The following is a 14,700-nucleotide window of genomic DNA, read 5'->3' as shown; positions in this document are numbered from 1 at the left end:
TTTTTTTTCATTTTTCTCATCGCTTATTTTCGGGTGGGCTTTGTGGGGCAAGCTGGTTTTTGAAAAATGAACTCTGCCGTCAAGGCTGCGCGCGATGGCATAATTTGTCTGGCGAAAGTTTATTGCAGCGGATAAATCGGTTTTGCGGTTTAAGTGATGGATATTGGTCTTGGAATTGGAAGCTCCGATCTGCTCTGAATAGCACTGATGACAGACCGCTAACACCCAAACTCCGATTCAGCGATGCAAGCTGAGCAGTAAATCAATTATGATTAAAGCTCATTACTATTGCAGTGCACGCGTCCAATACTCGTACCAAATACAAACTTATTGCCAGCCAGGCCAGGCCACAAACATGTACGGAAATTGCTTTAGTCTTGCCTCCGTTTCCTCCCTATTCACATCTCTAACTATGCCTCAGTGTGTATGTGTGCGTGTGTGCGTGTCTGCATGTGTGTGTATTTATTGGGTGTGCGTGCGGTTACGCCCACGTAATGACAATGATTTGCTCTGCCATCGATTGTAAAAGCTTACAGTTCAGTTTGTAATGATGCTGCTTGCTGACTGCTGCCTCTCGCCTGTTTGCAATCCCAATGCGCATCCATACACCCACACACACACTCTCACTCTCTCGACATCATATACAAAAACACTACTTGAAACGCTTAGCAACGGACTGATGGACAGGAGGGGGAGAGTTCAGAGGATTTATAATTGAGAGAATAATTAGATGAGTATTGCGTCTTCTCTATGTCTATATATGTGAGTCTGTGTTTGCAACTGTGTCTGTGTCTGTATGTGTATAAGTTTGGGTGCGTATGTGCTTTAAGCTTTATTTGTATGCGCTTGCAAAATTTAATTGGGTTGTACTTAATGAAGAACTAAAGTCCTGAGAGTGGCATATAAATTGTCTTAATGGCTTAGAGCAGCAGCTGCGGCTGTATTTAAAAGGTCTCTGAAAAGCTAAAGTTAAAGGCTTAAGTCAAGTTGAAGAAAATTGAATAAATATTACAGGAAATGGTTATCATTATATCAACTCAACTCGTAACGAATGCCTGTATCAGCAATGTGAGTTCGTTCACCAAAAAATGAGTTGATTCTGAAACCGACCTCTGTTCGGTCAATGACTTTATTATATAACATACTTCGTGGTTAATCGATTGCCATAAGACAATTCATAGATCACATAGCAATTTTAATGGGTTTAATTCTTTATAGAACATTTTCAAAGCAGATTTTATTAATTAGCCAACTTTTGCTTCATGACAAACTGTAATAGACCTATTAAATCAAGAAACTCCAAGAAAAAAGTTTATTGAACAGGCTCGGTTTTTTCCCATTTTTTATTCGTTATTTTCTTTTGCATTATTTGGCCTGCGTTTTATTTCTTTTTCAATATTTGTTTTGGGTGGCAAAAGACAAACTTCGGGCGCAAACAAAACGCGACTCCAACTGTGACTGAGACGGAGACTGAAAGAATGAGAATAAGTCCGAGCCCAACTTGCTGACTGTCGACAAACGACTGGGTAAATGAATGTGTGCCATATACGCACCTATATATATATATGTGTGTGTATGTGAGTGCTTGTGTGCGTGTGTGTGGATACTGTCTTACGCTGTATATAAATGCCTACTTATAACGACATTTAATTTCAAGGCACGCGCACCCCAGACGAACTGAGGCCCATGCTGTTGTGTCTGCAATATTGAATATTGTTCATTCACATACATACACACACGAAGACACACGTACGTACGCACATACCGTGGCACATTTGCACCTATACATTGTAGGTCTGCTTATTTAGTGTCAGGTTGTGAGGCCCCATTGTTTGCTCGGCGCTCGCTGCCACAGACAGTCAATTGGTTTGCAGCACATGCAGCCAAGTCAGTACCACCATGCGAAAAGTTTCGTCTTTTCCTTAAATCCTTAATCCTGGCTGGCATTCAGACAGCAGCAGACGCGGACCCACCGCCGCTTATAAATCTCTCACGCACCACATAATTATCCAGTCAACAAACGCTAAATAGCCATCGAATGGTTGGCATTGGACACTCGCATTAGCCAGGGGCCAAGTGCTTAGTGGCCCAGGCCATGTGTGAAGTGCGTTGGCGTTATCTCGGATAAGAAATATAAAGTCTATCCACAGTTTCTTTTGAATATGCGCCTTAATGTCACAAAGTAAAACAACTCTGGCATCATTTCTACTATAATTGTGATTATTGTTTTATAAATATATATGCTATATGTACCTTTTTGTGGCAGACCCTGGCAAAGCACCTCTAGTTGAATTTACTAGAGCGGAAAATCACATAAACGCAAATGAAGTAAGTTTCATGCTTGCCAAATGCTTAAAAGCCTGCAAAAACCATCCAAACAACGAGTAAGCAAAGTGCTGCAGCAACAACAAACAGCACAACAGAAAAAAAAAATAAAACAACGAAAAACAAAACAATGCAACTACGGACACAAAACAATAAAAAAAACTAGCTTTGCAGTTTTAAGCTCACGGCTAAGCAATACACTATTTCCTTTCAATTAAAAACTGTGGTCTGATGCAACGAAATGCTTCAGTCTTAGAGCTGAATCTCTGTATCTGCATCATCATGATATAATGTTTGTTAATAGCTTTGATTGCCCTTAAATTGGTGTTAATCGGTAAGGATATATTATAATTTAACCTGAATTATAACATTTTTGTTACTAAATCAGAAATAGAACTGCTCTGATTTATGCTTCTTTTCTGACTTAAGTTTATATAAATGGAAATTATAAATATAGATAAATAACCATAGCTCTACTTACCAAGCTTATATATTTATTTAGATAATAAGCTTATAAAAAAAATAAATAGACACAATGTAAATAGACATTAGTCTATGTTGATCAAAGGCGCCGCAGCTGAACATTCTCTCTTGCAAACAAATACTTAAATTTATAATATATAATTTTAGATTTAAATTTAAAATTATAATATATAATTTAAAATTTATAATTTATATTTATCAAAGTATATAAAAATATATTGAATTTGCTCACAATTCACTGAGAAAAAGAGCTGAGCCACATGACATTAAAGAAAAAGTAATAAACTTTATTTCAATATTTTGCGTGTCTTGATATTCTCTGACAATTATTAATTAATTTCTATAAGCTAAGCTTTTGTTTAGTCAAATACAGTAAGTATTTGATATACCCCATTTATTCGACTTGATACAGAGTATTTAAATACAACAAAAAATACGAAATACACTGAGCGCAAGGTGAAGGCGGCAGAGTTTTTGCCATTGCCAAAGCAAATATGCAAATTGTTGATTACAAACTTTTGTTGCAGTTAGTGCTGCTGCTTCTGCTGCTGCTGTTCTTCATATAAATATTTAAGTATCTGCGCATTGTAGCTGCCAGTTTTTGCAACGAAATGGCAATTGCGAGGCAAAGCGATTCGCCCAAATGGGTGGCTGTCTAAATTAGACTTTGAGTATTTTGCATATTTAATTGAAATTGCATTTCTTAAATAAGTCACTGTCATTTGCACACACACATATATATAAATATATATATATAAGTAAATATATATCTATATATACATATAGAAAGCGCTAGATGAAGAGACGCCTTGCCGCCGGCATTTGCTTTTTATTTGTGCGCTTAACTACAGTTCTCTCCTTTTGTGTGTGTGCGTGTTTATTTATTTAGTTTTATAAGAGTTTATTCAAGTGCAAGTCTTACCCAAAGCATTGTATGTTTATTTGGACCTACAGCAGCAACAAAAACAGCAACAACAAAAAAGGCCCAAACTCATTTGCAATTTGTTTAATCAACACTCAACTCAGCACATCACACATACGCACAGAAATTACATATACGTCCTGTATGCCTCCGGCTTCTGCGCCTCTGAGTGGCGCAAAGTTTGCGCTCTTTCACTCGTACAGTCAAAGTCAAATAAACATGCTAATTAAAAGGCAGGCGGCCCCAAAAAAAAGAAACCAAAGCCAAAAATTTGACCCAATTTATAGACACAGCACAATGGGCGTGGCACAAAGCACGAAATAGGCGAGTTCTCTGAAAATTCTTTCATCAGCTTAACAATGTATAGTGCATACATATATAGTGCAACTATCTCATTCATCTTAAGTACTCGAGCGCTTAACTTGTGATAACAAACGTGTGATTGGTGTGCAGCAGAACAACCAACAGAGTCTGTCATTACCATACGAGCAAAAGCCACCTAAAGAGACCGTTTTGTGTATGACGAGCTACTTTAAAAGTGCGAACACTGTGACGTCCTCTATAAATACTTAAAGCCCTTTAGACAGTGCCTATAATGTATGTCAACATATTTGAAGAAATAAAGCAATGATGAAATGCAACGACTTGCTAATCCTATTTAGACATGTTAAGTAATAAAATAATAATATTTAATACACTAAAATACAAACTTACGATGCTTACAAATGAAATGCACTAAGTCCACTTGCAATACTTTTTGTTATAGAAGTTAAATAACTGCGAAAGGGATGCTTTCGTTTTCATTTTCTTTTCATTTTCATTTACGTTTTCAGTCTCAGCGATGGCAATCTAAATGTGGCTAATAAATGTCATTAATTCGACGGGAAATGCAATGCTACACCTGGGACTTGCAAGTCGATTGAAATCGGATTAATAAATTGGCGAGGCGCTGGAAAATTCAATTAGACACTGGCGTTGGGCTAGCAGTTTAACTACCAGCAATTTTTCTGGCTTAAATGCAATTACTTATTTTGGCCCATTTGGGGCCTGCTGGCTAGTGCTTGCTGACAAAACGGACACTTGCCTCAATGGGCAGTAAAAGCAGCTGCAGCTGCAGCTGCAGCTCATTTTTAAGACTGACGTGTTGTGGTTTTTGGAATTGGCATTGCCATCCGAGAACTATTGATTTATGTCTGCAGCAGTTGAATTGACATGTGAGCAGGGCTTCAGTACCAGCCACGACCAAAGTGGCCCAATGCAGTCCTTCAACGTATTTGCCCAAGTGCAACATGAGTGCACTGTTGTCCCCTTTAAGATAAGTACATCGTTTGAAAATTCTTGAAATAAAATGACTATTTGTAATTTAAACTCCAGAGACTGCTGCTTGACAAATACATTCAATGGAAACAGAAATTTTCAGTACTTGGGTACATATTATTGACTATAAGTGAAGTAAAAGAGTTGATCAGAAATAATTCGATAACAACTAGTAACCAAATTAACTAGATCTTATTTGATCTGCTATTCACATTAAATGCTCTTCACTATCATTAGCATATAATCAAATTTCTAAAAGCTTAGTTTAATCACGGATCATCGCTTATTAGTTGAGCCAATGAGCTGAAATAAAAAGTTTTCAAATCATATGCAATTGCTGCTATCAATTCTAGATCAGTTAGCTAATGAACCTGCTGCTTCCAAGTTTTGTAGAAGCTCGGCTTTATGCAGGTAGTGCCACAATGTAGCAGTCAACCAACTGAGTTCGGTATTAAGAAATTATCAGGCCAAAAAGTTGCACGTGCACGCCAGGCGAACAGGTAATTAGAGGCCATGCAAAACTAGGGCTGGTGGCAAAAATATGAAATGAAATTGTTCACAGAGCAGACTGTGCAAATATATAGAGCTGGCCACGCCTACAACCATTTTTCCACTTGACTGGGGCTGTGCGTGCAACAATTGTGGCTGCAACTTGGCCATGCTGCCAGCCGCCACACGCAATGCAGCCACAGGCAAAGCCACAGGCACAGCCACAGTTACTGCACCGGCAACGGCTACAGCAACAGAAAATGCTACGGCGCCTGCCAGGAAAAGAGTTCAAGGCTTCACTATAGCACTTTTTTTGCTATTCGCCTTTAATTATGAAACACTCAACGCCAGTCAAGTGTGCGGCAATTGTTGTGCCAATGCTGAGAATGTTGCTACTGTTGCTGCCACGGGCAATCAAAAGAGGGCGGCAGAAGTTTTTGGGCAAAGCCAAGACAGTGCCTTATTGCCCAGGCATTTGAGTTAATGCGCCACGTGGCGCAGCCCAGCCAAGAAGGGAAGCCAGGTAGCCAAAGCACAATATCTTTGCCAGACAGGCCCATTATGCAGCAAATGCGTGTTAATAGCCAAGTTAAAAGTTTTGTAGCTAATTATCGACATTTGCCAGAACACCCATTTGGATTTTGGCTTTGTATGTCTGCAGTGCTCAGGTTGCCACTCAAAAAGTTAAGCGTCGATTTTCGAGTTTAGAAAAATTAGAGGTAAGCATTCACTTATACACACACACACACACTCACCTTAATATATGCACACGTAGGTATGCTTGAAGTTTAAGGCGATTAAGCCAAATGCTTGCAGCGTATGCTGCAAATTTAGATTTTCGTATATTTTTGTATGCACCCCGTGGCCTATGCTTAATTTTATTAGTGTTTGTATAAAATGTGCACTGAACTGTTAAGGGGTTTATTTAATTAGTGCGTTGATAACTGAAAATAAAACCCGAAATTTCAGCATTAGCTAGGTCAAAAGTGTTAGTAAATTGGTTTTAGTTATATTATTTCAAAATAAAATAGAATTTTTAAAGAAAATCTCTTGTTGTTGCCTTTGTCAGAGGAATGAATAGTTTAATTAACCTCAGCGTATTAAAATACCGATAAATGATTTATATTCCTGTGTCTTTATCTTTTAATTAATTCTTAATGGGCCCACAGCAAAATCTATTAGCCATTCCGCAGCATTTTAAGTTTCTCACTTAATCGATTTATTTTTTTTTTTTCAGTTTTAATTCAATTTCGTTCTGCTACACTTTGATTAAGGATGGTAGAGCAATGCAGCCAAGTCTCTAGAAATGCTCATCATGTTGCTTTTTGGATCCAGCCACCTGCGGAATGGGGACTCCCACTATGAGACCACTAAATTTTTATGCAAAACGCTAAAGTGCTGAGCAAATAGCCGAGCAGCGATTTTAATTGAAAAATATTTGACTCACACTAAAAAGTTTGCCTCGTGTTTGACAACTTGACGCGAATTTTTCTGTTACACCGTGGAAAATTTGTGTGCGACAAAGGCGCAGCGAACTCTATTTAATTAGCCGCACAGCGGCCCGCCTTTGTCACTGTGTAAACTTCAATTAATATGCGAATGAAATCCGCTTAGACAAAAAGCTGAGAAAATCAGTGCCGGAGCAAGAAGCAAGACTGCCAATCAAGCGTGAAGAAGAGTGGAAGGCAGCCTAACCACTCCCCACAGGGCAGGCCCCTTGGTGATTTGCGACATTTTCTTACTTTCGCTGATGCTGCTGTTACTGTTACTGTTGCTGATGCTGATGCTGATGCTGATGTAAAGCCGACACTCGATTGAATGAGCTAACATTCAAGTACACTAATTAAGATCAAACGTTTCGCAGCCAAATGAGATTTTATCGGCTAACGGCATTGTTATACCCCACACACATACATACATATTTATTCATTTATATATACATTTCTATATATATATATATATATATATATATATATATATATATATATATATATATGTATTCATATTAAAATCGCATAATGAAGTGTCAGCAAAACTGACGTCGTCCGCGCGCTCTGTTATCAAAGATTAACGTCAAAACTTAAGAAGCGACTGTTCAATCAAAACCCTCTGCTCTCAGTTGGAGTACCTACCCTCCCAGCCACCATCACTCTGGACTCATTCCAGTTCCACTCTCAGGCTTTATTGTTGCCAGTTTTCGCATGGGGCCATCAAAAGGTAAGTAGTATCCTAAAGTGGCCGCTGGTTGCCCTGACAGCTCGTAATTAATGAAATGTAGACGCGTTCTACGTTTCGTTCCTGAGTTCCAGCTCTGTATAAACTAATTAAAGGTTCTTAATAAACTTAATGGCTTTCTCTACATAGCCGACTGTCTCTCGCCTGGCAAGCACTCCACTGTTCAGGTCCAATGAACCGTAGATTATGCACTACAATTGCCATACAACCTTCAGTTGTCTCATACAATCAAACGCATTTTTCGGATTGTTTCATTAAATTAAATATTTTTATTTAAGTTACTTTGATGATGTGCTTAAAACTACGTAGCGTGTTTTCATTTCAGTAACTTGATGCTTCTTCGCCACTGCTCACATTAATTTGGTCTCTTTGCCGCTCTTAGTTGTTCGCCTTAGTTGTGTTTTCATTATTTTAGGTGGAGTCTTTTGACGTACATGAAACATATACCCCACTTTAATTAAATGAAAGAAATTAAAAAATATATTTGCAATTTATTTACAATCAGTGTTTTTGGCCGATTTTCTAGTCAAGAGAAAAGTATTAAAATGATTTCTAAAAACTGATCACTTAGTGAATTTTGTGAGCCCTACATAGCACTCGTCGTTTGGTCATGTATATAAGGGTTGTGTCATATTTCGATTCCAAGCCTTGACGGTCATGGCTTATTCCAATTCTAGTCTTCACACAAACACCCTTTCTGAACCGGTTTAATATCTTCTTGAGTTTCGTCGCATTCGTCAAGGGCTTCGGGTACCATATCAGATTTGGTATCTTCCTCGAAAATTGGATATTCAGGGTCCTGCACTTGGCCGACTTCCTTAGGCTCAATCTGCTGTGGCTCAACACTAACTAAGGCTAAGCATGCTGCAAGAAGCAGTGACATTACCAAGGCTACATAGCCAGTTATATATATCTCTGGTTTGGTGAGGAACACGTTCAGATACCAGGCTAAGTGGCGTATTCCAGCCATCAAATGATAGCTAAACGGCAAAATTATTAAGAACTTGAGTACCGTGAACGTTGTCCCACTGAGATCAAGCGACTCAACCTTCTCTGCTAAGGCATTGATGTCCATTTTGGACAATAGCGCTGTCAAACCAATTATCCAAACTCCAAGGCCTAGAGCAGCTCCACTTATCCGCAGAAATATAGACATCACAGAGGTCAATTGCTTCCTATAGATACTCAAATGTGGGGAGAGCACACGACCTAATTTCATATTCCTCTCATCATAGTTTAACTTATTTGTAGTCGGTTGCACTACTCGCATCTGAACTGTACCGGCTGGTCCTGAGGGTATCTGATTGCCCCCTGGAGGCTTCTCGCTCTTACCATCGTGGCCTTTCGCCGTCGAGTAGTGCGCGATTTGTAATATTGAGAACCTGCCAAGGCTGTGCGAACGGCCACAGATATTATTGGCAATATAGGCACATCGTTTGACTGGGGAGAAAGTGCTAAGGTATCTGAAAGACTTATCTGATTATCTGATTCATAACTCAAATTGGAATAGCCACTTACTTGGCGTACATTCTGAAAAACTATGGTAATATATGTGTTAATTCACAAGTTTTGTTCTTTTCAAGAATTTTTCGTTAATTATGTCAGGGACTGTTTAACTAAACCTCAAATTCCCTTTTCCAGCACCCTTTGATTTTAAGAAATATTTCAACTGTAGTCTTGGGACGAAAGAGATAAATAACTAATTGAAGTGATCTAGTCGGGTATACTCGACCTCGACTCAGTGATATCCTAAGCATGGCGCTCAACTGCTGATTCTTCAGTCTAGCTAACACACATGCAGAAAATGCTATGAAATTGAATCACGTTGCATCTAGATGAATGAGGCTTAAATAAAGTCTCAGCTAATTGTCCAAAATAGGAAATATGAATAGTCTGTTCTTTCAATAGTCTACTCATTCCTATTTTGACCTTCAAATACACCCTGAAATATAGATTTATATGTAAAGTTTAAATTCTTTAGGCTTAATATGCTGTTAAGGATCAACTTGCTCGTTATCCTGATTAATAATACATGTTGACTCTAGAATAACCGCCACACTTTTTCCTACTGTGTCAATAAGCTAATATATTAAAAATATATAATATTTTTACATTTTCCTAACTTTGGCGAAGACGTCGACTTAATTGAAATGCCAGCTGATTTCGTCATTTATTGAGCATTCTATAAAATTAAAGTTTCAACTTTTGGGCTGGATGCTAAAATTGTTAGCAGTGCTTTCAAGTAGTTTGACTAGATAATTGAACCAGCTTTTTGGAGTTTATAAATTCTGTTAATTGCTATAATGAGGAAGGCAACGTTTTCGAGAAAATGTACAAGCCAAACTTATGTCGCATACCAAGCGCATGATCAAATATTCATGCAGCAAACTTTGTTAAGCGTTTCCGAAATTTATGAAGGACAGCAACTAAAATGCCGACACCAACAAACTAAAAAATTGGACGAAAACACAATGTTGAGTTTCCGCAACGCACAAATGTCAGCTTAAGTTTAGTCTTGCTCCACATATTTTCCACTAAGAGCCGGCCACCATATGCTAAAATATGTGTGTTTGCGGTTCACGTGTCTCTCTTCTATGGGAGATACCCTGTAATCCTCAAATATTCGTTGGGAACAGAAGAACAAGCTTTTAAGATTATACACCTCAGATACATATAGCTTATCCATTTGGGATCCGTCTCTCAACTCATATTTATAAAAACAAAACTTATTTTAATAGCTGCAACTTTTTGCAACTGTCTACAGGGTATCACCCTGCAAGCTCTTTCATTTCGAGTATTTTGGCTTGTACACATTTGCATATTTATTTTGGTATTGCGGCTCTTTTTTTTTAGTTGAAACGTTTATGACACATTCATTCAGGCGCCAGAAGGCTTCGCCAGAGAAAATAACAAATTGAGGAACATGCTGGGAAGCCAACACTACTTCACGCACAGATACACAAAGAAAAGTATGTGAGGTATGTGTACATGGGGCTATGTATGTCTGCATGTGTGAACGTATTTGTGTATGATGATGTGTTGCTGCTAACTGACAAAAAGGTTGAGCTCAAATTTAAACATACATAAATATATGAAAAGTTAATTTGAAAAAATCTCTTTTGACAGCGCTCGGTGGGCGGTGCAAGGGTTGTGCCAAAAGGCGCGGATGTGTGCGTTGCTGCTGTTGTTGCTGTTTTAGTTACTCCACTTGATGGTGATGTCGGTGCTATTGGTGCTGTTGCTGCTGCCAAGTCGCAGTCAGTCACTAGCACGATGCTGTCGAGCTGCAGCGTCCACAGTAAACGATGAAAAATGTGAGAATATTGTTCACACACACACATATCGCGCAGGATCAGGGACTGGGTGTGCAAGCAGCGAATAGGGGGCTACTGCTACCTGCTGTTTATATAGCCTGGCTACGTGTATAAATAACGGCAACATTTTAAATCAGTCGAGTGACTGCAGGAAACGCCAAAACTGGTGCCAACGCAGCAAAGCTCCTGACAACCCCTATTCCCAGTTACCAGCTACCAGCTACGAGCTACCCGTTACACGTTGCCATTTTCCATTTCCCAGCGTTCAGTTACCCAGCTCCCAATTCCCACGCTCTGCCAGCGTCTGCTTGCCTTGTTACTCTCCCTGACATTGATGTCCCTATGCGTGAGTGTGTGCATGTGTGTGTGTGTGTGTGTGCAAGTGTGTGTGAGCGTGTGTGTGTTTGTGCCGTGGCCACAAAATGTTCATTCCTCATACATTTCAGGGTAAAACGTTGGCTTGTCTCTTGCTTCACATGCACCAAACGATCCGACTCGTGTTTCAATATTTTTTGGTTTCTTTTTCTTTGACGTGCTCAACGCTGTTCATATTTTAGGCAAAATATATGACATTTACTTACCCAGTCTCCGATTGCTAGATACCATTTTAATTAAAATCAACACAAAGTTTTAACTGCCAGTGACAATCAACTTCAATCAAATTTGCAAAATTGATCGATTGAAAGGCGAGAATTTCTTTTATTTCTTTATGAGTAAAAATAGATAAATGTAATGGTTTTCTTACATTGAATTTGCCAGAAGCCTTACATTCCTAAACATTAATATAAATTGAATACCTATTCAGTTGTACATACTTGTACATTGCAGGGAAACTTCGCCGAGAGGTTTCGAGCTCGAATTTAAAGCAGCAGCTATTTGATTGGCTTGAATTGTGCTGCTAGGTGGAAAATTAGTTTCAGTTTCTCCTTCTACCCAGCGTTGCCAAGTAAAACTGGACAAGGCTTTTGCATATACTTCACATACCATAAAATGTTCAGCTCATGTTGTTGTTGCTGTTGTTGTGCCACATTCGAAATGCGATTGGTCCATAATGGAATTACCTGACTGCGACGAAGACAGGAGAGAAGAGAACCGGACAGAAGAAGCCAGTCCAGCAAAGGACAGAACAGGACAGAACTCAGCTCTAGCCACATTTGGCCTTTGCATATGTCATAAATTCATGCGACGATTGGCTGAGCTTATTTGATTTGATAGCCAGCATTACTTGCGGTCTCATTATTAGATTTCCACTTATGATTTCATTTCACCTCACAGCCTCAGCGCAACTAATTTAAATATGTATCGCTAAAAGCATATCCAAATGTCTGTCGGATTCGCTAGCAGCATTTTGTGTAGCCGAAATTTGATTTGTGGCTGCGTCTTTGCATTCATTTGCCTAAATAAATACGCACAGTGCGACACAGAGCCACACATTCAAAAAGTATATACGTACAAAGCCAAAGCGGAGAGGGAGTAGGAGACATCGCTTTCATTTCAATTTAATAAAATTCATTTCGGTTGAGCTTCTGTGGTTTTTATATTTAAACAACCTTTTTAGACTGAAGAGAGCTAACCTCTCACTCCAGGCTACGCATTTACTTTTCTATTTCTAACAATTTCTGGGCTATGCGTTGTAGATTTATTTCACTGTATTTCATTTGACAGCATAATTGAAACCACTTTAAACTTTTTTGACTGCATGCTTTACGCTCAATTACCAACTGAATCGTCAGGCACATAAAAGACAAACAATTAATCAATCAATAAATACACAAACAGTTCATAAATCACTCAGACTTCAAAAAATTAAATAAATAATAGAAATGAATCAAATAGTGAAGAAGCTTCACTCTAATCCTATATATATTCTTTATATATAGAAATGTAAGAGTTTTATAAAAATTAATTTTGCATAAAATGCATAAGGGCAACCTTTATACTTTCATCTAAAACGTGTAAGAATGAATTTCATGATTTTATAATCATTAATTAATTTTTTTACAGAATTTCTCTCACACTCTATAGAGAGCGAGAGATAAATAGAGAGACGGACAGGATATATCGACTTACAACAATATGACTTTTATACGCACACACCACAGCTTCATAAAAATGTTCAGTTGAAGAGGAAACTTGTAAGAGCTTTCATACATGTCCACCCACTCGACCCGCCCCATCAATTATACAGTGAGTCATAGTCAAACGATTGCTGCTTCCATTCAAGGAACTCAATATGCGTGTCTGTGTTTAATTAAGATTCAGTTGATGCGTGAGTGTGTGTGTAAGAAGGCGACAGACACTATGAATGTGACTGTATCTGAGTATGTGTGAGATATGTGCACTGTCCCTCACACACACTCAGGCGCACAAACACAGCGAGGCAAAGAGAGAGAGTGAGAAAAAGAGACTAGTATGAATATATGTATGAGCGCATGCATTTAATTTAATTTTCATTTCAATTGATTCGATGACTTTACGTTTCATTTCACGTCTCGGTGCGATTTCAATTACAATACTCACATAAAACCCGCGTCGAAGGGCAAATACGCACTGCTTAGCTGCTATTGAAGGTGCTTGTCAGTGGGCCAAGTGATTCGCAAGTTGACTCACGGATTTGCATACGTATTTATTTGCCTCATCATGCACATTCAGAGACGACAGAATGAAAGGCGGTAAAATAAACGGACAGGTCCAACCGTAGCCAACCGAATCAAGTGATACGCGAATTGATTAAATGCCTCGCAACTCTTTGACGGAGGACGTTGAACACCAGCATAGGGCAATACAACCGGTAAGTTTGGACTAAAAATCAATCAACCGAATATATTTAATTGAATATCGATATGATAAATTATTAATTTCGATTGAGCAGTATTAAAATGAAACTAGGTCTCCAAATACTCATTGCGGGACAGCTAAATGAATTTCCTTTTATTTCGTGAAATAAATTACAGCTAGAGGAGTTAAGCTTCGCTGCCTCGATTGCTGCAGTCTAACTGTTCATTAATACTTACATAATTATTAAATTTTCTTTAATCCGTAAAGTTATCTATCCATCACATAAATGCTTATCCATTTTAATTACTCTTTAAGAATTTTAGCTTTTATCTTTGCACGTTTTGCAGGTCTCTGGTAAACGATCCCTTAGTTTCACCTTTCATATTTGTTGGCTTTTACCCAGTTTCTGCTCAGGGTCAGATTTAAAAGTTTACCCACAACTTTCTATGCTAAGTCCGGACTACCACACGGGCAGCCACAAAAAGGCAACCGCACAGATTCCTCCCGCTCTAACGGACAAGAAGTGCATTCAGTATCGCCCACTTTTAGGCTCGCACTTAACTTTGCCGCCATTGTTACGCACTTTTTTTGCAGGATCTGTTTACTACGTTATTTGGCAGAACTTCTTTGGCGGCTGTGCTGCGGCACTATTAGTTTTTTTCTTGTTATTTGGCTTCCTTCTTTGGCAAGAGCGCCAACCCCGACATCATTTTTTTGTTACAAATGCAACGGAAAACCTATTTCCTTTGTGGGATATGAGAAGGAAAATGCTTGTTAGCGAAAAAGGACTGTGTGTGTGCGGATGTTTGCAAAATGACATTTGCATGGCAATATTTG

General features: G+C 38.6%; 1 protein-coding gene across 1 annotated transcript; it reads right to left on the bottom strand.

The window, feature by feature from the left end:
- Positions 1-8,386: 8,386 nt before the first annotated feature.
- LOC111600270 (succinate dehydrogenase cytochrome b560 subunit, mitochondrial) lies at positions 8,387-9,414 on the bottom strand. The gene is made up of 2 exons (XM_023316318.2): positions 9,290-9,414; positions 8,387-9,234 (listed from the first exon to the last, which is right to left on the bottom strand). The coding sequence occupies exons 1-2, from the start codon at positions 9,298-9,300 to the stop codon at positions 8,445-8,447; spliced, it is 801 nt and encodes a 266-aa protein (XP_023172086.1). The 5' UTR covers positions 9,301-9,414; the 3' UTR covers positions 8,387-8,444.
- Positions 9,415-14,700: the final 5,286 nt, after the last annotated feature.

Source organism: Drosophila hydei, unplaced genomic scaffold, assembly GCF_003285905.1.
Source record: "Drosophila hydei strain 15085-1641.00,03,60 unplaced genomic scaffold, DhydRS2 tig00000063-arrow-pilon, whole genome shotgun sequence".
In the NCBI taxonomy this organism is placed as follows: Eukaryota; Metazoa; Arthropoda; class Insecta; order Diptera; family Drosophilidae; genus Drosophila; species Drosophila hydei.
Note: the sequence above shows the minus strand (reverse complement) of the source record. Positions and strands in the feature narration are given on the sequence as shown.